This window comes from Sitophilus oryzae, unplaced genomic scaffold (assembly GCF_002938485.1).
Source record: "Sitophilus oryzae breed Bouriz unplaced genomic scaffold, Soryzae_2.0 scaffold_1396_pilon_pilon, whole genome shotgun sequence".
Classification (NCBI taxonomy): domain Eukaryota; kingdom Metazoa; phylum Arthropoda; class Insecta; order Coleoptera; family Curculionidae; genus Sitophilus; species Sitophilus oryzae.
Window position 1 is genome coordinate 4,777,836 of NW_022146055.1, and position 24,077 is coordinate 4,801,912.

The 24,077-nt window shown below is 30.4% G+C and overlaps 3 protein-coding genes across 6 annotated transcripts; 1 reads left to right on the forward strand and 2 right to left on the reverse strand.

The window, feature by feature from the left end:
• Window positions 1–829: 829 nt before the first annotated feature.
• LOC115875921 (aminomethyltransferase, mitochondrial) lies at window positions 830–8,025 on the reverse strand. The gene is made up of 6 exons (XM_030891508.1): window positions 7,675–8,025; window positions 7,408–7,616; window positions 4,292–4,494; window positions 2,316–2,444; window positions 2,103–2,252; window positions 830–1,110 (listed from the first exon to the last, which is right to left on the reverse strand). Exons 1-6 carry the CDS (start codon window positions 7,928–7,930, stop codon window positions 837–839), a joined length of 1,221 nt encoding a protein of 406 aa, XP_030747368.1. The 5' UTR covers window positions 7,931–8,025; the 3' UTR covers window positions 830–836.
• Window positions 8,026–14,175: 6,150 nt separating this feature from the next.
• LOC115875927 (cytochrome b ascorbate-dependent protein 3-like) lies at window positions 14,176–15,530 on the reverse strand. Of its 2 annotated transcripts, none has more exons than XM_030891516.1 (5): window positions 15,389–15,504; window positions 15,104–15,327; window positions 14,841–15,049; window positions 14,631–14,785; window positions 14,176–14,532 (listed from the first exon to the last, which is right to left on the reverse strand). In XM_030891516.1, the coding sequence occupies exons 1-5, from the start codon at window positions 15,460–15,462 to the stop codon at window positions 14,370–14,372; spliced, it is 825 nt and encodes a 274-aa protein (XP_030747376.1). In that variant the 5' UTR covers window positions 15,463–15,504; the 3' UTR covers window positions 14,176–14,369. The 2 variants fall into 2 exon arrangements, with proteins under 2 accessions (XP_030747376.1, XP_030747378.1); XM_030891518.1 differs by having other exon boundaries at window positions 14,177–14,532; window positions 15,104–15,312; window positions 15,389–15,530.
• Window positions 15,531–15,573: 43 nt separating this feature from the next.
• LOC115875923 (serine/threonine-protein kinase 16) lies at window positions 15,574–22,158 on the forward strand. Of its 3 annotated transcripts, none has more exons than XM_030891511.1 (9): window positions 15,574–15,663; window positions 15,825–16,196; window positions 16,271–16,391; window positions 16,474–16,631; window positions 16,796–16,946; window positions 17,016–17,146; window positions 18,315–18,469; window positions 18,531–18,665; window positions 22,004–22,158. In XM_030891511.1, exons 3-9 carry the CDS (start codon window positions 16,282–16,284, stop codon window positions 22,118–22,120), a joined length of 957 nt encoding a protein of 318 aa, XP_030747371.1. In that variant the 5' UTR covers window positions 15,574–15,663; window positions 15,825–16,196; window positions 16,271–16,281; the 3' UTR covers window positions 22,121–22,158. The 3 variants fall into 3 exon arrangements, with proteins under 3 accessions (XP_030747371.1, XP_030747370.1, XP_030747372.1); XM_030891510.1 differs by having other exon boundaries at window positions 15,825–16,124; XM_030891512.1 differs by lacking the exon at window positions 15,825–16,196 and having other exon boundaries at window positions 15,583–15,663.
• Window positions 22,159–24,077: the final 1,919 nt, after the last annotated feature.

The following is a 24,077-nucleotide window of genomic DNA, read 5'->3' on the forward strand; positions in this document are numbered from 1 at the left end:
GTAGTACTCATACTCAGAGATGGGCAAACGCCCGGTATATTGAGATTTGGATAAATACCCGATGTGTTGCATCCGGTATATACCCAAAATACAGAGTTAATTGAATTTGGGTAATAGGTTAATAATCAACTTTTACAAGGGCGTTCCCAGACGAAATGTACTCTCTATGGGTATTGGGTATATACCGTACACCTGGGCATATATCCAAGTTTCTATATTATATCCATTGAATGGTATAATAAAGAAATTTGGGTATTTTATTTTACCCACCGCCCATCATTTTTGGGTACTTTAACTTTATTTTACCCACCGCCCATCACTGCTCATACTAGCATCAAAATCGAATTTCTCGTGTAAAAAAACGGACATCAATTTTAATTCAAATATTGATGTTAGTTCAGAAATTACAGAAAAAAGGAAGCATATTAGGACATAAATTTATATTAAAATTTTTACTTATTGTTAAATGTTGAAGCTTCGGCAATGAATTGCCGAAGTTTTTGGATTATAATTTAAACCACCTTGTATATTCAAGGTTTCTTGTATTTTTCCCTTCAGCCTTATATTTTTGCTACAGATATATTTGAAACTGTCCTTCCTTCCAGCTGCCAGTAAACCGCAGTAGTAAAATCTACCCTCCATAGTTGCAGTCTAGATTAACAATATAGAAGTATAACAAGTTGGAATCATCTTTCAAAAATCAGAGTAATGCTAAACCTTTATTATTTTTAGTCTATTTAAATTGATTAAAAGTAAAGAGATCACTTCATAAATCTATGATTCAAATCCATTATTTTTTATAGAAAGGGAAAATGTATAATCAAATTATTTTCATATTAGTTTACTTTATTATAATAATTACTCTTAACAAATGGCATTTTTGTAATAATCCCATTGTACTGTTTTCCTCGAATTTTCAATCCTACTTTTGTACCGACTTTACTAGATTTTGCTGGTACGTAACCCATCGCTACGTTAATTTCCAACGTCGGCGACGGACATCCAGAGGTTATTTCTCCGATTTCTTGGCCATCTTCTGATAAAATTATCGTCCCGTGTCGTGGTGGTGGACCAGTCGATGACGTTATTCCCACCCGTTTTATTTTTGAACTATGAAATACAAAAAAATAATTTTTTAAAGCGAATAAAGTAAACCTTGTTTTAGTAAGCTCTACGGTTTATTTTAACTATTTAAATCGATGACATCTTTAACTATTTATTAACTTGTTTGATTCATAGGGTAAAAAGCACATTTGGGGGGAATTCTGAATTTGAGATAAACAAATGGCACATATTTCACTAAAATATTTGCATAATAGTGATATTAATACTTTTATTAATATACCGATTTGTTCATCGAAACTGCGTGGTCTGAATTTTAACGTGATTAAGACAGTGATATAGACAGCTTAATGAAAAATCAAATGTATTAAAAAGACATGAAAGTTGGGTTGATACTTGGTTGATACATTTTTTCTATGCGGTATTGTCGGATTTGATAGCAAAATTTCAAACCGCACAAGTAGGCGTTTATGAAAAATGTTGCATCTAAGGTTGGAACTTTATTTTTCACAATTATTTACTTATTTTACTACAGCTGTAATAGATTATATTTAGCTTAGATATATTATCTTCATTTCAGTAGGGTACATGAAAGTTTTTAAAATAGTTTATTTTTTCTACACACGTAAAAAATGGCAACACTGTATGCCGCTTTTATTTTGTCTCTCTGTCTGTCAACCGGTCATTTATATTTATTTCTATCGCATGCATTAAAATACAGACCACGCAGGCAGATGAAGTGATTAGGATGGTATAGTGTTAATATCAATGACTAAAGAATACAAGGACATATAACACCCGAGACCAAATTGTTACCATGGCACCAAACAGTGCCGTAGCCATATATTTTTCTTAACTTAGCTGCTTGAAGAAATATTTATATTTTTGATAAATGTTTTGGATGTTAAAGATCACTATAATCTTAACCCCCGTTAATAATGTCCCAATGGAGTTATAACTTTATGATTAGCGTGATCAAGACGATATAAGCTTATATTAATTCAGTAAGAAATAAAGAATATAATGGAGATCTTTATTACCCTTCCTTTATTTGCTGTACTATTTTATCGGCTCCAGGAAAGTCTTTTGTTTCTCTTCTTTTTTTGGCAACCAACCAGGTTAAAGCCGCATCCACCGGAGTGGTCTCGCCATTAATATCACTTCCATATAGACAAAGACCGGCTTCCAACCTACGTAGGAAGAAAATATCTAATTAAATTTATGAAAACAATTCCTCATATTATAATAATGACCTTAGCGAATCTCGAGCACCCAATCCTGCCAGCTTTACATCGGAATTTTCTAACAAAGTTTGAACGACGTTTTCGGACCTTTCGGCGGGTATAGATATTTCAAAACCATCTTCACCCGTGTATCCGCAGCTAAGATAAAAGAATCTATATTAATATACTTATTCTCCGATTCAGGAAAGATGGCGATTGCGTCATACTGAATATTCCAACTAAAACTGATGACTCTCTGGAATAAAATAAATATATTCCAACGCAATCGTCATCTTACGTGAATAGGAGTATATTAGGTAGAATTCGAAAAGTAGCAATCACGAATATCTCTAAAGACGCGTACACGCCAAAGAAACATTGGCAAACAGGTTTGTAGATGTATCAGTAACTTCTCAAATGTATGTACGTATATACAGGGTGTCCCAGGCCGAGCGTGCATTAGAAGTTTCTAGAGAACCACAATATCTAGATGGGAGATTTTTTGCACGTCATTGTTTTACAACGAGATCTATCGACTAAAAATATGTGCCCCCATTTTTTATTTCATACTTAAATTCTCTGTAAAATTCTATGAATATTGATGTTAAACACTCTATAACATTAACCGTTTTTTGAGAAAAAAATATATTTAAAATTTTTCAAAAAAAAACCTGTCAAAAATATTTGTATAGTCTAAAAGTCAAATTTAGTGATTACCACAGCCACTGTGACATAAAGAGAAGACATGTGGCTATCTATTTCAAAAATTAAATTGTCCAAATGTCATCTAATAATGGCGGTAGTTGTCATGGAATTGAGCGTTTTAAAAATTATCATAAATAATTTTTTTAAAATGGAAACCCACTTTTTTATTTCACTAATGAAAAGGTTTTTCAATTAGTTAATTTTTAACTATACATGTTCCTATACCTAAAATAAAAGTTATTTGAGATTTAATTTGAAAACGTATATTTCTCTTGATTTTATCTAGCTTCCTTCAAAGCGTCAAACGGTGAGACAATTTATTTCCATCTGTCAGAAAACGAATTATTTGAATTTCCTATATTATAAATGCTGCCTGTCTTAAGAGTTTAAAAAGTGTATTTATAAAAATACATCTCGTATTTTTGCTCTTTAGCGATATATAATAGTTGATATTATTAATAATATTCCTTATGATCAAAAAAAAGCGCAAAGTTGGCTCGGAAATGATGCTGCTTTTTGAACAAAGCGTCACAATATGATATGGCCAGATCTATTGTTATCACTTGACGTTTAAAGTCTACTGGTTAAAATCAAGAAAAATATACGCTTTAAAACGAAATCTTAAATAACTTAAAAACAATTTATTTTAGGTATAGGAACATGTATTTTCAAAAAGTAACGAATTGAAGAGACTTTTCAGTAGCGAAATAAAAAAATAAGTTTCCATTTGAAAAAAAAAGTGATTTATGATAATTTTTTAATCTCTCAATTCTATGACAGCTGTGGCAATTATTATATGACATTCGAACAATTTATTTTTTTAAATAGATAGCCACATGTTTTCTCTTTATGGTACAGTGGCTGTGGTAATCAGTAAATTTGACGTTTAGGCTATACAAGGGCTATACACATATTTTTGACAGGCAGATTTTTCGTTCAAAAATTTTAATTTTTTTTTTCTCGAAAACGGTTAATGTTAGATAATATATAGAGTTATAGAGTGTTTAATATCAAAAATCATAAAATTTTACAAATAATTTAAGTATGTAATAAAAAATCTGGGCACTTATTTAAATTAAGAAAGTTTCTGTCAACTTCCGGTATTTCCGGAAGTGCCGCCATATTGAAAATAATTGTAATTAATAGATCTCGTTATGAAACTATGATGTGCAAAAAATCTCCGAGCCAGATGTTGTAGTTCTCTAGAAGCCTCTAACGCACGCTCAGCCTGGGACACCCTGTATTCCCGATTGATTGCTACTTTTGAAATTACCACCCTATACAAATACTGTATGTTTTACCGTGAAATTCGACAATTTTGTACATTTGCAACACTCCCTACAGCTGTTTTCATAAAATATAATTTTGATAGGTCTAAGTCGGTAATACTTTGTAATGCTGTAGATGCTTTCGGTCCTTGTAAGGCTATTAAAGTTCTTTCCAAGGTATGAAAGAACTGTATTCTGATATCAGAAGCGGAATTTACGCGCTTCTGGAATGAGTTCTAAAACATATTTTCATAGTAAAGTTAATTATCCCGTGGGTTTTCTGAACTACGAAAAAATGTTAAATATGGAAGTTTTAGAGAAAGTTAAGATACAAATTAAAATCATAACATTCGCTAAAACTTTTCTATTTATTTTTTTCCGATGTGACATACTCGATAAAAATCCGAGCGAATTTACTACATACCTTGCAGATAGCAAATTTATACGACGACGTTATCTGTTGCGTATCTGAGTGACAAAATTTTACGACCTACATCGACAATACTTTGAAACAAACTAAATCATAAATCAAGCGAATTACTCGTCGCTTGCTACTTGCCATTCATCACCGAAAGAATATGTGCTCTGCGCACGCAACTTACTGCTTGGCGTTACGGGTACAACAAGCGACAAGCGACGGGCGAAAAAACGTATTTTTAAATACGAGCGATATTTCGCTCAAACGATCGCTCGATTATTGAAATCGCTTGAAACTCGAGTACTCGATTATTGAAATTAATAGGTTTTTCCCATCAGTAGTGTTCACATCTGAAATACGGGGCGAATTTCAAAATATTGCATTTTTCCACCCCTTAGTATCTTGGCTATCTTATAACTTATCGAATAGGTGAAAACCGCCCCGTATATTTTTTTCAGGTAGAATCCAGTGGCGTAACTAGTTTTTCGCTGGGAGCCGTCATTTTCGAAATTTGAGGCAAACTTATGTTTTTTGAATAGGACATCCAATATATTTTTTTTTATTTTATTTGCGTTGGTATGAGGTTTCTAAAAATATAATATACTCTATACTTATTTTCATAAATAAGATAATAAGATTATTTTACTTTTTAAAATAAACCAATTTAGTTTAAATAAGTATTATTGTTTTATTTAATTTAATGTAACCAGATAATTTTGCTTTCCATCGTGTTATCTTAATAAACTGCACTAAAAATGAATTTGTGCAGCTTTTAGATAAGGCGGCTGTCAATCAGAGTATTTGATATTTTTTATGTACTTGTACAATTGCTTCACACACAGAAACTAGCGCGTGGAATAACCAATAATAATCAACATTTGATGACGATTTGTTTTGATTACCTAATTTAAACCGGCCGTCTATGTTAAAAAGATAAATAATTCGTTTTTTGCCTTGATTATGAAAATAAGTATAGAGTATATTATATTATTAGAAAGGTTATAACAAGACAAATAAAATAAAAAATAATATACAGGGTATCCCATTAAAAAAAAACATAGTATTGGGTCATATTTCAAGAATGGCAGCTCCCAGCGAAAATCAAGTTACGCCAATGAATACTACGCGACACAATCTATGGGACTTAGTTTTCACCTTTTCGAAAAGTTATAAGATAACCGGGATAATTCGTCCTGTATTTGAGGAACTAAAAGAGCTAGGACAAATGGACAAATTTGTGTGTAGCATCTTTAGTTTAATAAAAAAAATGGTGTGTGCACTATGTGCGCATATTTGAAGTGAAACTTCTTACTAAACAGCTATTAAACTGCTATTGTACTAAACAGCTATTAAACTGAAGGATTTTTACGTGCAACAAATATTTTTTTACGTGTGACAAATAGCTTTTCACACAAAAAAAATAGTTTTTTGCCTGTAACAAATAGGTTTATATGCGTAAAATAAAAAAGTAATAAAATAGTTTTTTACGTTTAATTAGTAGCGCAAAAACGAGAGGGATAATGGGGGTACTTGTACTTATCCCTCCCAGAATCCCAGGAAGTAATTCTTAATAAAATAAAATGTGTCACATAAAACAAATATTGTTAAAAAATAAATTAATAATACAAATCAAAATAGAAAAGACAAATTTGAGGCCAAACGGAAAGGAAAGAGGCCAACCTAAGCTTACTTTCTTCCAGAGTCGTAATACCTTTCAGCGAAAATTTAACTTAAATTTAGTACTTTACTTAAATATGGCCATTACCCCTCCCAGATTCAATCCCTAGATGCGCCACTGCGTGTACGTGTAACCAATAGTTTTTTACGTGTAACAGATAGATGTTTTTACGTGTAACAAATAGTTTGTAATTCCCTTTCACAAAATGTGTATTAAAATATCAATATTTTTGATAAACAGGTTGACTGCTCACAAATACACGTTGTGTCACTATGTATTTCTAAGCCGTCCTTACCACTTTTCGATTGTTACCACTAGCGCGTGTGTCACGGCCTTGAATTTTTACTCACAGCGCGCGTAAAGAAGTTTCACTTCAAAAAGTAGTACAGTGATGTGAAAATAGATCATACACATAAACGAGATACCCTGTAACATCAAAAAAATGGGACACTTCTACCAATCTTTATTTAATTAAAACTAATCCCAACTACTTAAATATCAAATTACCTAATAAAACTATAGTAATAATTCAAAACAATTCAAACATAACGTAAACCTAAAATAAAAGATCTCGCCGGCCGGCCCCGGTTGTCAAATACCCGCATATGTCCATTTAAGCAATTTTTAAACGGTATTTAGAAATAGCGCTTGGTGTAATTGATCCGCAACGTTATTAGCGGGTGTTGCGTTAAAAATTGACTCGCACCTATCGTAACCGTGATAAGGTACGCGTAAATACTGGATGACGCTATTCGGTTTTCCGATATCTCTCTAATAACTGTGCCGGTCAGGCGCTGTGTACAATTTTAGAGGCCATAAGTGGGCGTGCTATGTGCGCAAACTAGTAACCTAACTAGTACCCGATTCCGAAAATTGGAACCACGAAAAACAATAAAGAAAAAACAAAGATTATAATCTGTGCTTCTACCTTTATAGTTCTTGGATATGAACTATAAAGAAATTGAATGTGGTTGTGAATCTTTGGAACTTATTAATTAAAAATATTAAATTTAACAACAAAACATTTATGAATAATTAAAAATAAAAAATTACCAAACCCCGCGACATAATTTCCTGATCCTGTTGCTTCATAGCTGCATTTGAAACGACGTAAAGAAATTCTTCATTAATTTTAGTAACAATTAGATCGTCTAAAATACCACCATTTTCGTTCGTAAATACAGTTAATACTGAACTGTTTTCCTCTAGACCTTTTATATCTGCGGTGCATAACGTCTCAAAATATTCTATGCTATGTTTGCCTAAAAGTATACCAACATTAAATTACTCTAATTCATAGTAATCAGACATGAACTATACCTTTAATTTCAGTCTGAAGCATATGTGACACATCGAAAATACTTGCATTTTTTCTTGTAAAAATGTGGGAATTGACAATCGATTGATCACTATATTGAACCGGAAGTTGATAGCCTCCGAAATTCACCATTTTCCCTCCATTTTTAATGTGGAACTCGTATAATGATGTCACTTGGCCTTTTTGCGAAGAGAAGCATCGCTGTAGATTGTTTTTTGCACATTGGATCAGCAAAAATTTCGTCGAATACATAGCCATATTTTTATTATACTTTTATAAACGTTTGAACTAAATAAATTTAATGAAATTACTATGGCAAGCACAGAATGGCACATGTTTACATATTCAAATTATTTTTGAAATTCTTCAATGTTATCGCATAATGACGTGTTGATATTGAGACATTTTGAATAAACGAACTTTCCTTTAAGATAAAAATGTAAAGTTCAGAGTTCATCGCATTAGATATTAGTACAGACCCAAATGGTTTGTAAATACCCCAACAATGCATTCCTATCTGAAAATATATGGTATTTTTTTAAGTTTTATTAAAAAAATTGATCAGTATCAAACTTTATCATGGAAATACAAAAACGACTCCATCTCTGGCTATATTATTGCAAAAGTTGTAAACTGATGCAAATAAAATTCAGTAAATGGGAAAAGCAAATGAATGACAAAAATCACAAGAAATAGGCATATTTAAAACACAACCGTTACAAAAAACTAAGAAGCTTCTCAAGCTATAAACAAAAATAACTTAACTCCCTTTAAAAGCTTTACTATTGTGCTCTATATCTATCTATCTATTCAGCCTCTTCGGTCCATCGTTGGACATAGGCCTCCCCCAATCTCTTCCACTCTTCCCTCTCTGTCGCCATGCTCATCCAGCTATATCTACTATGAAAAAATGAGCTGAAATGAAAGGGAATATCGGTGAAACATTTTTTGTTAATTCAGAAGTCTTCAAAAAGCCCAAGCGTTAGGTATATACTAAAATATTAAACTTTATAAAAGTGGCCCAATTTATGAATCTATAGTAAAAGTCCTTCACAAAAGGTCTAAGTAGGTCGAAGTTACGACAGGCCAGTGACTTAGTGAGTAATTGAATTTTGAAATAGACGGTAAAAATATACTCCATATATAATGTAAATAACAGATATTAGAGTTTAAAAAATGGCTAGGCACTTAGTAATCAGGCGAAAGTGGCTCTACGTTTGAAAGAATATATCTACACATGGAATTACTTAAGTATATAACTTCTTAGGTACTGATGTACATGATAGAGTAACTATATAGATATTACCATCAATGGTACCACCATGTCTCAAACGTATCGGTACTAAATCCCGGTTAAGATGGGCTGGTCACGTATGCAGGATGCAAGAAAACCGCCTACCGAAATCTCTCCTTTAAGCTGAGCTTGTAGACGGCCAGAGGAAACCCGGTGGATAACTCAAAAGGTACAAGAATGAAATATACCATGAAAATTTAAAGAGGATAAGCATGCAGAATTGGTGGGAGCAAGCAGCGCACAATAGAACGCAATGGAGAAGAATTGTAAACTCAGTTAACAACGACAGCTAAAAAAGTGAAGGGGCAACAAAGTCATGAGATTTTTAAATGTCCGCGAAGGGCGGAAGTTCATGAAAGAAAACGCCTTGCATAACCATCTTTTGATGCGTGTCAAATTCTTGTCGGCGAACAATGACGGTAAGTAAGATATTGTCATAATCATATTATTCCAAAGCCAAGACTGCAGTTTTTCAGCGCCCTTTTACATTTGACGCCGCAGAAAAAAAACTCAGCGCCTAATGACATTAAAACTGCCGCTTAGTTTTCCAGTTTTAAAAAGAACGTTAAATCTCGCGTGATATCTGAGATGTTAGTAAAATATTAAAGTTCATATTATTGGTCAATTTATAAATCCATAGAAAAAAGTAAAAAAAGTCCTTTGCAAAAACTCTAAGTAGGTCAAAGTTACGACAGGCTAGTGACTTATCGACGCGCAATGTTATAACTACATTAAAACATAGTTTCAAATTATTTTCGTTAATTTCAGGTAAAATACCAGACAAAAACCATTAGGTGGCTTTGATAAAAAAATTACTGTTGAAAAACCCATATGTAATATAATATCACGAATATCCCCAAAACCGTTAAAAATTCTGAAACACTTTAAATAGAAAAAACATTTAAAAAAAGGAAAAAATTTAAAACGAAGAAAAAATATTTTATATTTTATAAATTTTGGCACAGACTTTTGAACACCCTGTCTAAGATTACGATATTTATAGGAAAGTAAGCACACACCAACAATTGTAAATACCTAGTATAGTTTTAATTTTAGGATATTTTATGTATTTTTAATATTTTTTTTAAGAAAGGGCAAAATTTTTTATTTATTTATTAATATTTCTGAAACTATCAAAATATATTTAATAATATCTTAGGATTATGTAAACTGATCAGAAAGGAAGCGAAAAATGAAATAATACACAGGGTGTTCTATTTAAAACAAATCATCCCGATCCACATACACTTTTTTGAGCCATCCTGTAGAAGTTAAAATATTTTCCTGAAATACATACCAATACATACTTTAGGTTTGCACTTATACAAAATTCCTAAGTTTTTTATTATATAAGTTACAGATGCCCAACGGACTATTGCCGGACACTGTAGACAGATACCATAATTAGAACACGCGCGCGCGGGTATAATAATATAAATAATATAGAATAAGTATAGAACGCCCTGACTTCTTTTAAAAATAAAACAATAAAAGCAATATAAATATATATTTTATATAAGTTTACACCCTACATTGTTCCACATTAAATATTTTTATAAGTTTACATGTTTTATAGGTATGTATTTATATGTTTAATCAGAATAATACCTATAAGTATAGATAGGTTATAATTTGTAGGCATCTTTGTGCGAAATTTACAAATAAAAATAATTTGTCTTAAATTTACACATTTAGAGTTTAGATACCATTAAAATTATAGTCATAGAGATGCCAAATCTTATATACGTAATATGTCTATCTCTATTTGCTTATAATTATATATTCTAATAATCTCCTAAAAGCTTTGTTATATTTTTTTAAACATAATATATTGTCTTAGGATTCAATATTCATCCCGTTTTTTTTGGCAAATCAGGCCAAAGAATAAATAATTAAAAATTTAGTAAATATAAATGATTTACATAAAATATATCACAAAAATAAAATTAAGGAACATTTCTATAGTAAGTTTCTATCATTGTAAAATTAAGGAAATAAATCACATAAAACTTACTATAAGATACATCTGAAATTATAAAATAAATAATTTATTAAATATTACTTTTAGCACCATCTACAGATATTCAAGTGTGAGAGTGATGTTTATCAGAATTATAAATAACTCTAAAAGAATAATGAGCTATTAAGAGATAATTAATAAACCAAACAATACAAATAACAATAATTAAGTTAATAACCTGCAGATAAATTAGGCATATCACAATATCACACAAGTACTGTGTGCTTAACAAACATTAAAAAAAAACAGAAAACAGCATAGAACTGTGAAGGAATATCTCAAGGTAGAGGAAGACATAGAATACTATGATATTTGTGATTATTTAATGCTTGTTATGTTAAATATTTTAACTTACAATTAGACTCAACCGTAAATGTCAGTCATATCAAGTAATACAGAAAATAAAAAGTCCAAAATAAATTTCTCATACCAAAAATAATCTGCAGATTATTTTAATAATAATTAATAATATATAATCACATAATAGAACCATAGTTAGATATTTCAGCACCATTTCTTTTATATAACTTAACGGAAAAAGCACCTTCAAAAAAAATTATTCACTCAGAGGCAAAAAAACCCAACGCAACATTTGTTCGTCAAGTTTAAGTGTTGGTTTTTTTAATTTTAGCCCTATTTTCATGAACTTTTTAGCAAACTGTATGTAAATCTTCCACCTTTAATTCATAAACTCAGTTTTTTATAAACTTTAGTATTTGACTTATTATACAGGGTTAATTGAAGGGTTGTTTTTTACCCTTACTTTAAAACACCCTGTGCAATAATTTCGTGAGTTACTTTCCCTAAAACATTATGTTTCGATCCATTTCTTCTGAGCATTTTGTTTTTTAACTCATTGCAACACATGCCTTGGTTAATTTTTAAAAGCGAAATGAACTTGCCAACAACAATAATTTACAATTTTTTCAACTATCATTACTTTATGATGATATTCTTTAATATCACGAGGTGGGGTTGGTGACTATATTGTAGTGTCATATCAACACTCTATTGGTGGGTTCATACAGCCAAATAAAATAAAATAAGAATAAAATAAAATAAAATAAGAAAGTTGGTTATATGGGATACCGTACATGCGTTCATACAGCCAAATAAAATAACAAATAAAATAAGAAGTCTTTATCTTTTAACTTCTTGTTTTATTTTATGTAAAAACAGCTGAAAACACTGCACGCTTAATTCTAACCTACAAATATTTTCAGTTTGGATTTAATTTATTTTATAATTTCACATAAGTAAAATGTATAATATAGTAGGCAACGAATAAATAAATATACTATAAATAGTAAAATTACTATAAACAATCGTAAAAGTTAACTTTTATCCAGCCTCATCGTACTGCGCATGAGCAAATATATATTTCTTATTTTATTTTATTTGACTGTATGAACGCACACAAATAAGAATTCCTTATTTCTTATTTTATTTTATTGTTATTTTATTTTATTTGGCTGTATGAACCCACCATATATTAAAATTTAAAAAACGTTAAAAAGTAACGATACAAGGTGGGTTCATACAGCCAAATAAAATAAAATAAGAATAAAATAAAATAAGAAATAAGGAATTCTTATTTGTGTGCGTTCATACAGGCAAATAAAATAAAATAAGAAATATATATTTGCTCATGCGCAGTATGATGAGGCCGGATAAAAGTTAACTTTTACGATTGTTTATAGTAATTTTACTATTTATAGTATATTTATTTATTCGTTGCCTACTATATTATACATTTTACTTATGTGAAATTAAAAAATAAATTAAATCCAAACTGAAAATATTTGTAGGTTAGAATTAAGCGTGCGCAAAGCCGTATTCACATAAAATAAAACAAGAAGTTAAAAGATAAATGGTGGGTTCATACAGCCAAATAAAATAAAATAAGAATAAAATAAAATAAGAAATAAGGAATTCTTATTTGTGTGCGTTCATACAGTCAAATAAAATAAAATAAGAAATATATATTTGCTCATGCGCAGTACGATGAGGCTGGATAAAAAGTTAACTTTTACGATTGTTTATAGTAATTTTACTATTTATAGTATATTTATTTATTCGTTGCCTACTATATTATACATTTTACTTATGTGAAATTATAAAATAAATTAAATCCAAACTGAAAATATTTGTAGGTTAGAATTAAGCGTGCGCAAAGCCGTTTTCACATAAAATAAAACAAGAAGTTAAAAGATAAAGACCTCTTATTTTATTTGTTATTTTATTTGGCTGTATGAACGCATGTACGGTATCCCATATAACCAACTTTCTTATTTTATTTTATTTTATTATTTTATTTTATTTGGCTGTATGAACCCACCAAAAGACTTCTTATTTTATTTGTTATTTTATTTGGCCGTATGAACGCATGTACGGTATCCCATATAACCAACTTTCTTATTTTATTTTATTTTATTCTTATTTTATTTTATTTGGCTGTATGAACCCACCAACAGGCTTGATTTTAATAAGTATTAGTAACACCACAGAACAGATACAATTTGTATCTGTTCTGTGGTAACACTAACAGAACTAAGGATATTAAAAAAATAACTGTAATAACTAAGTTTACAAAAAACTTATAAAAAATACTTTAATAGTTTGTATTGTCTCTCCCAGCTGCTATAACTGTCTGTATACGTCGGTTCATACTGTTAATGAGGCTGCAAATATATTGTGTCATGTTTTCCCATTCTTCTTCAAAGACGAAGCAAATATTTATAATTTTAGCCATCTTCAACAAGATCAATGACTTTTGCACAATCTTTGACACTAAGAACCATATTCAATTGTACACAACAATTATCACCAAAGCCACCTCGTCAATATGAAGAATAACATCAAAAAGTAGCAATATTTGACAAAAATTGAAAAATGTTTGTAGCAAGTTCGTTTTGCTCTTAAAAATTAATCAAAGCATGTTGACATGAGTCAAAAAATAAAATATTCAAGTGACATGGTTATTTGCTCACTGAATTATTGCACAGGATGTTTTAAAAATAGGTTAAAAAACAATTCTTCGATTAACCCTGTATAATAAGTCAAATACTAAAGTTTATAATAAACTGAGTTTACGAACTAAAGTTGATATATTTATAGAGAGTTTGCTAAAAAAATCAAGAAAATAGAGCAAAAAAATAAAAAAATAAAACATTTTAAACTTTACACCAAACTCACAACCAAACCAAACCAAACCAAAAATTTTTTCATTGCGTTTTTTTTTGCATTTGAGTGTAGTAATAAATACCGATATATAATCACAAAATACAGTCGCAATAAAATATAGTCCATCTACTAAGGGATAATATTGGAGATAATGTATAGAATTAAGTTTAGAATAGTATGGGTATGTTTAGAATACCTTATTATTCGTTCCTGGTCAAAGCAAGCTCATCTTCTTCTAAAGCAGACCTCTTGTATGTTGATTCGTTTACCAAATACAATACTAACAGGCCATAAAATACTCCAATTAGAGCAATAAAATTTAAAACAAAAGCTTCAGACGGAAATTGAGAGTAAGTCTTTTCCCTAAAATAAAATTAAGTTATTAGCTGTTCTGTGTTATTAGTATTCAAAAGCTGGAAATTAACTTAAAAATGTTAGAAAAAATATCAATTTCAACCTACAATGTAAACACTGCTTTTTCCGTTAGTCCAGTTAAAAAACTTATTAAAGCCATAATAAAGATGTTTGTTCCAAAAAGAACATGAATTGGTAATAGAGTTTTCCTTATTGTCGATGATAATCCGGGAAATAAAAAAGATATGAAGCCAGATAAAAACTAGAAAGTTAATACATTTTAGATATTATTAAAATACTTATTAGGTAATTTTTACCTGAATTGAGAAGCATATTACAGTTATAAGCCCTATCCAAGAATGCATTGTATACAAATTAGCGATTGGTGGTTCTTCCAGATTGTGTGAATCAAAAACAGCCTTTAGACCAATTACTGAGCAAATAAAGGCTAACAGATGAATACTTGCATGAAGAATTTTCAGTTTCTTCTTTTGTATGGCTCTACCAGTTCGAAAAATTAACATAGCTAAAAGAAAGGATATAAATAATATTCAGATAAAAGAAGGACGCATTGTCTTACATTGAGAATATAAGAATACCATTCCTAAAATCATTAAAAACGGATGCCAGTTGAATTGTTTTTTAATATCTGAATGCCATGCAAAACCTCCTCGATTATGAAGAACCCAAAACAAAACTAAAGATATTAATCCAACACCCAAGGATGTTGTAAAGGAATATATTGAATTATACATTTTAGTTTTTTGATGCTCAGAACGGGCTTCCATTCTAAAACCAAATACACTTTATAGAAACATTGAAACGTATTTAGAAAGAATACAGTATCTAAAATATTATACAGTACCTTTTTCTATTTCCAGATGGGATATCCCCTTGATTTTCTTCTTGATTTAATAATGATTCAAATTCAGAATTCATCTACAGGTGATTGGTGTTTAACGAAACATGAAGGCCATGAAGGCAACTGGTAAAAGCGGTAAAAGCAAAGCAACAAGTCTGACGAAAAAGGAAAAGGATATAAAAATCAATATTTTGATCGCCCCCACTAGTTTTTTCAGTTTATTGCTAAGTTTAATAATTGTCAGATATTATCCAGTAATTGTTCTACATTTAACTTGGGTAAGTTAAAACATTTTATTGATAAACAATAAATATATCCAGTTATTCGTATAAAAAATAAATATATGGATATATAACAGTAAAATTGGTAAATAGCAGAATAATAAATAACTAAAAATTTATTGTGACATTTTCCTTAGACATTTTCTAAACCATTTCAGGCCATTTCTAAACAAGCATTTCTATATGCAACCTCAAAATGCCACCTGATGCAACCTATGCAACCAAAAATACCTTAATCAAAGCCTCTTACATTTATTTATGACGTGACAGTTTATGATTACAGTCATTACAGTTATTTACACTTTTTACAGTTGATTTACAAAAGATTTACCCGTGGTGTTTACCAATGTGTTTACAATTTATAAACATATGTTCTCTATTTTTATGTTCATGAAAAATGTTTATATGATGTTTATGTTGTCTTAATAGTCTTAAACATATGACAATACATTACGTAGGTAATAATATATTAAATAACTTATAATTCATAGATGAAGGAGTAATGAAATAAAATAGAAATAGAGTTAAAGGTTAGAAATTAAGAATATTGCCTATTATCCTATTAATTTTAATATTATTTATTGAACCCAATTTTTATATCAAGACGGCTATAAAATGAATGCATTAGGCTTAAGCACGCTTTTGAAAATGGGATGTTTATGTATAAGAGAATCCATAGACATTAATGGCATAAAATATGTTGTTAATGAACGACTTGGAGAAGGGTAAGTTTAGAGATATTACATTGATCTTACTGTAAATATCATTTATTTCTTAATATTCTTCTATCAGTTATTAAATTTTTAGGGGCTTTTCATGTGTTGATTTAGTAGAGCAAACATCTACAAAAAAGAAATTTGCCTTGAAACGAATTACTTGTCACAGCATAGAGGATCAAAAAATAGCAAATCAGGAAATAATGTATTACAAAAAATTAAAACATCCTAATATAATTCAATTAATTGGTAAGTAAATAAATATTTTTTGTTGGTCTTTTAATATAAAAAATACGTTTATAATTAATTTATATTTATTTAATACTGCAGTATGAACATTCACTAAATATTTTAATCAATATACATTTTAATCAATTCTTTTCATTCAATCTATTTTTGTTCATATTTTTCAGATGCTTGTATTAAGGGATCAGCAGATATCGTTGTACAAACTACCTCAGAGGCTTATTTATTGTTACCATATTATAAACGTGGAACTTTGCATGATTATTTGACAGTTAGACAATCTTCTACGAATTATTTAGACATAAGAGAAGTTTTAAGGTAAAAATTTACATAGAAGTTAATTTTTAAAATTTCTTCAGATATATTTAATAACAAATTTTATTTTAGATTGTTTTTAGATATATGTGAAGCTGTTAAGTATCTTCATAATTATTCTCCAGAAGCTATAGCTCACAGAGATATAAAAGTAGCAAATGTTTGTCTTACTGATAATATGGATCCTATTTTAATGGATTTAGGTATATATTTCTTATTAAAATATTAATATTTTTGCTAATATATTGAATTAAACATTATGAGGAAAAATGTTAGATACAAGCCGCCCTATGTAAAGAAAAATGGAAATGGATTTAATAATTTTACATATTAGCGTTGATTGAAAGAATTGGGAAGATACGCAAGCTAATGGGGAGATAAATATCTTTTGATGAAAAATCCGCGTTTATATATTGAAAATTTATTCATGTTAAATGTAGAGTAATCAGCAAAAATAAAAATTCTTTTATAGGTACTGAATATTTTCTATGATCGAAAAAAGTCGTTCAGTTGGCTTGGAAATGACTATTGACATATTGACATATACCATATTTTACATATGAAATAACAGCGATCATCATTTCCAAGCCAACTCTGACACCATTCTTTGTTTAATCATATTATATATTAAATTGTTTAATGATGGAAAATCCGTATTATCAACATATTGTACTCAAAATCCTTAAATCTACTTATTAATCTGTAGTTTTGGCAACACAGTCTCCGGCAACTATCCACTCTGTCGACTGAAAGCAGAACTACAGTACAGTATTCTCTATCCGCTGCGCTGTAAACGACAATAAGCGCGCAGCTGCGCAGAGCTAAATTAGATCTCGGACATGTAACGGTAACGCCAATCGGTGTGCCAATCGCCCATAAGGTTGCGCATCTTCTTACTTCTTCAATCAGCGATATTAGGTACAATAGTTACTCTATACAGGCATCCAATGGTTTGTTTGTAAAATTCTTTGTATCTGCCATACACTACTACTAATAAAGTATATTTATTGGTAAACTAGTTGTGGGGGGCTTTTGCATCTAAGTGTTTCATTTCAAATAAAATCATATACCGAATGGTCGAAAAAAAACGGTGTCTAGTTGGCTTGGAAATGAACATCAATTACATTACCCATATAATTTTACATATAAAATGACAGCGATCTTCATACGCCATTTTTTCGATCATATTGTACCATATAAAAAAAAAACGGCGTCAGCGATGGCTATAAAACGAAGATCATTTTATATGTAAATTTATATAGGAAATGTCATCGATCGTCATTTCCCAACTAACTGGACGCCCTTTTTTGTCGAACATACGGTATTTATGGTACAGTTAACATTATTTACACTATGTATTTTCCATGTAAGGATCATGTACGACGGCTAAGGTACAAATTTGCGGTGTTCAAGATGCACAAAAGTTACAAGATTTAGCAGCTGAGAGGTGTTCAATGACATATAGAGCCCCAGAACTATTTCATGTAGAAAGCTATTGTGTTATTGATCAGAGGACTGATATATGGGTAAAAAACAAATTTTTATGTACTAAATTATTATAATATATAGGTTTATAATATTTTTTAGAGCTTAGGGTGTCTTCTGTATGCATTGCTATATTTTAAATCACCTTATGATATAATATACGAGAGAGGGGATTCAGTAAATTTAGCAGTGTTGTCTGGAAATATTTTTTTTCCGGACAATACACCATTCCCACAGGTAAAGAATTTTATTTTAAAGTATTCTAAGTTAACGTTTCCTTTTTGCTGCTAAGACTAATCTGGACGGGGCCTACTTTGTTTACATGGAATACGAACTGCGGTCCTCGGCCCTATAATGGTCAGTTGGTACACGCCTTCTATGCATCAAAATGCTTTTTGATGTACAATTTTATTTATTTGGCGTCGTAACAGTGGCGTCCATACAGGTTTACATTGAATATTTTCAAGAAAAATATGGTGCGCTACTGATTTTTCCTAAAATAAATGATATTTTCAAAATTTTCATTCATTTCTTAACAATTTTCAACTCTCAATTTTTTTTCGTCCGACGCCTAGTTTTTGGTTAAAAAAATTAAAATAATTTTGCTTCAGGACCAAATCGCAAAAAAACATGCGGTAAAAAATTAAGAAGATACAACAAAAAAATTTTTGTACATTAAAACATTCATATAGTAAACGCCACGAATGTTTGGGAGTGATTCATCGGTCGCTACCATGTGAACTAATCTGTTCAAGGTCACATAAAACTTAATTCCAGTGCCGTGGTGTTTCAAGTCATATAATAATTAATATATAATCTGTTGTAATTTGTTGTTTTAACTGTCAAAGTCTTGTCAAAACATATATTTGGTAATAAATATAAAATGGAATGCCCCATTGGTCGCACTGCAAGCACACCAATGGGCTGACGCACAAAAACGAATCAATCAAAGAAACGCGATATAGTATCGTCTTTGTCAATCACGCTAACATTTTAGAATAAGTAGGAAGAGCGCAGGCAGATGATTAGACCGGGCCTTTAAAAACTTACGTCTGCGGTAAAAATTTACGTTTTTAATGTAAAAATGATAGCGCGCGTGTCGATTCTAACTTCATCAAGCGATGAATCATTCCCAAACATTCGTGGCGTTTACTCTATTTATTTATGCATAGAAAATGTGTATTAAATTTTAGTTATCTATAACATCAGAATTATAATGAAAACACTTTTTTTTAAATTTTACCACTCTGTATATGAAGTTTTTTTTAAATAAATCCAAGAATCACCCCTTAAAATTATGTCATTAAGGAACGTATACTACTTTATTTAAGATATACGACTTTAGTTAGAATATACGTTTAAATCACCCTGTATACTGACAAATAGTTTTTAAATACATGTGCTCCGATATTGCCCTCATATTTTGTAAAAAAAGATGGAGTGAATACTTCAAACTAGAATAATTTTTATACAGATCTTTTTGGAGTTACCCTGTATAAATACGGGAATCTGAAAACCTCAAATATACAATATATATAATATTTGCAGGTCCAATATTAAACACATTTCTTGTTAGTGTTAATGACTAAAACATTTAGTTATATTGGATAACTTATTAATTATTTTTTTATTGCTTTAATATGGTTTCTAAGGCTGTATTTTGTTGCAAAACCAGGCGAACCAGACCGGTATAACGAGCGGTTCCTGAAAAACATCGGTTTGATACGGAACGGTTTGGTAAAATACTAGAAACGTCAAATGTTGACGTTTTCTAAATTTCAGTACCTCTATTATAAAATTTATCTTTTATGCATTTTTAATGTACCTATTCTCTGCTTTTACGTTTGCTTCTTCTTTTCAATGTTGTTTAATATTGAAAAGTACTTTATTAATAAACTATTAAACTCGTTAGACAGCTCAAGTGAATATTTGCAGGTCCAATATTAAAACAGATCAATAATAAATAAACAAATCTAATCAATATTTATATTTTTATAGCTTACAAAACATTTACGATTACTTGTTGTCTTGTTTTTCATGTTTTCTTTAAATGTTCCTGACTTTAAGAAAGAATGGCTGCATGATAAGTTTAAATGGTCCTAGAAAGTCATTCTATTTAGTTAATGAAATTTATTTACCTTTACTGCCTACCTCCATTGCTTTTGGATGTAAATACAAAATATTATTACAAATTTTAGAAATTAAATGAGAATTTCACTCGAACTTCCAATATTTGCTTGATTTCTGTCACATAAATGACATTGATTGACAAACAAAACCAGAGAAAACAGCCTTCTCGCGCTGGTTAGTTTGGTGACAGTTATAACCATGACATGTTATAACCGATTTTTTCAGGAACCGTGTTCCGTTAATAAGAGAACTTTCAGGAAACCGATAGAAACGGAACATAAAACCATAACCTAGGTAAGCAACGAAATACACAACCATGGAATACACCCTAGTGTAAATTTTTGATACATACATACTGCCATTACTCTCTGACGAGTATTTGACATGCATCAGAAGGTGACATCTCATCAGCAAGGCTTTTTTTTTTCATGAATTTTTCTGTGACGGAAAAGCCCGATACGTGATGTTATCTGTATACCGCACTCCGGACATTCAAAAATCTCATTGCTTTGTTTAAATTTTTGATAGAATTAAATGCATGTTCATATCAAATAAACTCTTAGTCACGTGATTAAGCTTGACCGGCAGAGCGTTGTCCACTTTTACATATTTTTTAATAAAAATATTGTAGGAAACAAAAATAAATTGATTATAAATATATAAACAGTTATTATTTACATCAACAAAACTCACCTTCTTAACAGCACTTAAGGGGCATAAAGGGCCATTAATACCGCTTTCCCGTTCAAAATATTCTAATAAAGTTGCGATGTGTTTTTTACGGCTATTAAGTTCTTCTTAAGCTTAATCTTGTACCCTTTGCACTATAAGAGGTTCTAAAAAGAACAATACTCGTCTGCAAGAGTAAAAATTTTTAAGCTTAAAATTTTTTTTAGCTTAAACCAAGAACTCGTAATACAAAACTAAAGTGTCCAAGCTAGTGAAAATGTCAGGAAATAAATAAATAAATGTGGCAACTTGACATTTTTTACAGCAGGGCTACCACCTGAATCTCCAGCGGGAAATTTAAATTCTAGTTAGTCAGCCCTGCGCCGAATATGTCTATGGTTGGCAACAATGAATTTAAAAATTGCACCCTCGATTACGTAACTAAAAGTTTAATAATTGCTATCAAAATATTTGGTAAATATATAAAAAAATGTTAATAAATAAATTACCTACTTTATAAGTTTTCGTATTCTCGATACATTGTTACTATTTGTTCTAGATTTTTTTTTATTTTCAATTTTGATGTAGGCGCCGATTATCAGTGGTGTACAAATATTTTAGGACGTATCTTTTAGGATGCGTAATGGGATCTTTTACCCTTAAAACTATTATTTTTATTATATTAATTGATAAATAAAACATCTTATTTTCTGTATTTAGTTTATTGTATTTTAACTTCAATTGTACATTTTTATGCACTTTAATATATTTTTTAGGAACTTCACGATATTATAACTTTTATATTAAAAGTTAATTCTGCAGAGAGACCTTTTATTGAGGACGTCATAGATAGAGTGACAAATTTTAAAAGACAGTTTGAATTTGCCGTATAGTATTTTATGTGGATAACAATTTTAAACAAATATTTATTTATATAATAATATAAATTTTAAAGATTATATTTATTTATATGGTTTTAATATATTATATAATAATTTAACTGGGTAATATGGTTTTCTTTAGTACCTCGACTTAGTGTAAGAATGTATGTTGGTAAAGGAAGTGAGACTATGTTGGAATGCTGAAAAGTATAGTACAGAAAAGGCTGAATATGCTAAATCTAAAAAAATATGTCTACATAAACTACTGTTTAAAATTATATTGTTGGTAAGAACAATATTTTACTATTAATCTTATCTATAGACCAGGTGCCAGGTGTTCAATTATATAAAGCCATATTGGAATCGTACAGCTATTTATATCATTCGCTTAACGATATATATCACCAAACATATTTTTTCAGGTGTTTTTAATTATAAAATCCAATTATTTATACATGCCCAGAACATATCATGTACATGTTTATAATCATTAATCATTCGTTCATAAGAACACGCATTTGGCTGGGTCCACACAATCGCAGGAAACACAGAACGGCGGATCAGCGTAAGGGCGGCCGCACATTTCCTACTATTCGATACGATTGTCTGAAACGATTATCGGATCCGATTATCTGACGCTCAAATAAACTATAGGTTATTTAACTATATCGCACACTTACGATCCGAAATCGGATCGGACGTACGACATCGTCGTACTGGTCGGACCGACAAAAAATCTGAACCGACAGCCGGAAGGTATTCTATGCATTGTTTTTGTATATTGTACGGCAAACACGATTATTTTTGTCAGTTTTGATGCGTGAGTTGCTCAGTGCAGGCTTATTTTATTATTAATTAGTTATAAAAAAAATATGAAACGGAAATATTTTGGGCACTGTGCGGTAGTCGTCCGATTCAAAATCGTTTCAGATAGTCGGATCCGATAATCCGATAGTAGGAAATGTGCGGCCGCCTTAACGGCGTTGATTCCTATTTTATGGTAACGGCGGTATAGAATGTTTAGTCATCGTTCAACGTCACGTCATATGTTGTCGAACTCTCTCAATTACCTGACAACGAGATGAAAGCGATTGGTGACGTCATTACGGCATTTCGTAAATTACTGCATATTCTTTTTAGTAATCGTCAATTGCTATTGTCATTTGATTTGAGATTATAATTTTATTGACGGACATCGATTAAGGTCAAAATTAAAATTTGATTGTTGCTGTAAAACAAAATTCAATTTTTTTATTGCAAAAATGCCACATAGATTTAACCAAAATGAACAAGAGCTCTTTGCTAAGCTTATATAAGATTTTTCTCGAGAAAGAGACGCGTAGAACACTCGCGTGGAACACTTGCCCGTGGACGCCGTATATGAAGTAAGTACAATACAAAGGTGTAATATTCCTATGTAAAATACAAATAGATATTGTTTTTAAATAATATAGCCAGTTGCTGATACTTTAGAAATAGGAATTTCAGCAGTCCAAAGGATTGGAATCAAAGGGATCGTAACTTATGATTAGTTTAAGAAAAAAAAATAAATGCCGAAAAAAAAACGGAACTCGGTCAGTCAATAATAAAGGACGTAACGGTGAATAGTCTCAACTGGCCATATATTATTATATCACTTAAATTATCTGTCAAAATTGTCCATTTTTATGCACTTAAATAGACAAAAAACATCAAAATGAATACAAACAGTAAGAGAGATTGAGGCGATAATGAAAAAGGATAGAAACGATTTAAATGAAATATCTCTTAATTTACTTTTGGCGTAATGGATTTGAATACGCAAAAAATTCATACGTCAAAAATTTCAGCCAATAGAATTGCTGAAAATCGATACGCCGATCGGCCGTTCTGCTTTTCCTACGATGGTTTGGACTTACCCTGAGGGTGCATCCACACTATCCTAGAAACGGCGTATCGGTGTAACGGCGTAACGACCTTAAATAGATTT

What these genes read in the sequence shown, in the direction of transcription:
- LOC115875921 (XM_030891508.1), bottom strand. Translation starts at nt 7,930, where the DNA reads ATGGCTATGTATTCGACGAAATTTTTGCTGATCCAATGTGCAAAAAAC. An exon ending in CAAAATTGTCGAATTTCACG is followed by an intron (nt 2,445 to 4,291) that starts GTAAAACATACA and finishes CTTTTATCTTAG; the next exon opens with CTGCGGATACACGGGTGAAG. An exon ending in GGTGCTCGAGATTCGCTAAG is followed by an intron (nt 2,253 to 2,315) that starts GTCATTATTATA and finishes CTTCCTACGTAG; the next exon opens with GTTGGAAGCCGGTCTTTGTC.
- LOC115875927 (XM_030891516.1), bottom strand. Translation starts at nt 15,462, where the DNA reads ATGAATTCTGAATTTGAATCATTATTAAATCAAGAAGAAAATCAAGGG. An exon ending in CCATCTGGAAATAGAAAAAG is followed by an intron (nt 15,328 to 15,388) that starts GTACTGTATAAT and finishes GTTTCTATAAAG; the next exon opens with TGTATTTGGTTTTAGAATGG. An exon ending in GGTATTCTTATATTCTCAAT is followed by an intron (nt 15,050 to 15,103) that starts GTAAGACAATGC and finishes CCTTTCTTTTAG; the next exon opens with CTATGTTAATTTTTCGAACT.
- LOC115875923 (XM_030891510.1), top strand. An exon ending in TAATATAATTCAATTAATTG is followed by an intron (nt 16,632 to 16,795) that starts GTAAGTAAATAA and finishes CATATTTTTCAG; the next exon opens with ATGCTTGTATTAAGGGATCA. An exon ending in GACATAAGAGAAGTTTTAAG is followed by an intron (nt 16,947 to 17,015) that starts GTAAAAATTTAC and finishes ATTTTATTTTAG; the next exon opens with ATTGTTTTTAGATATATGTG.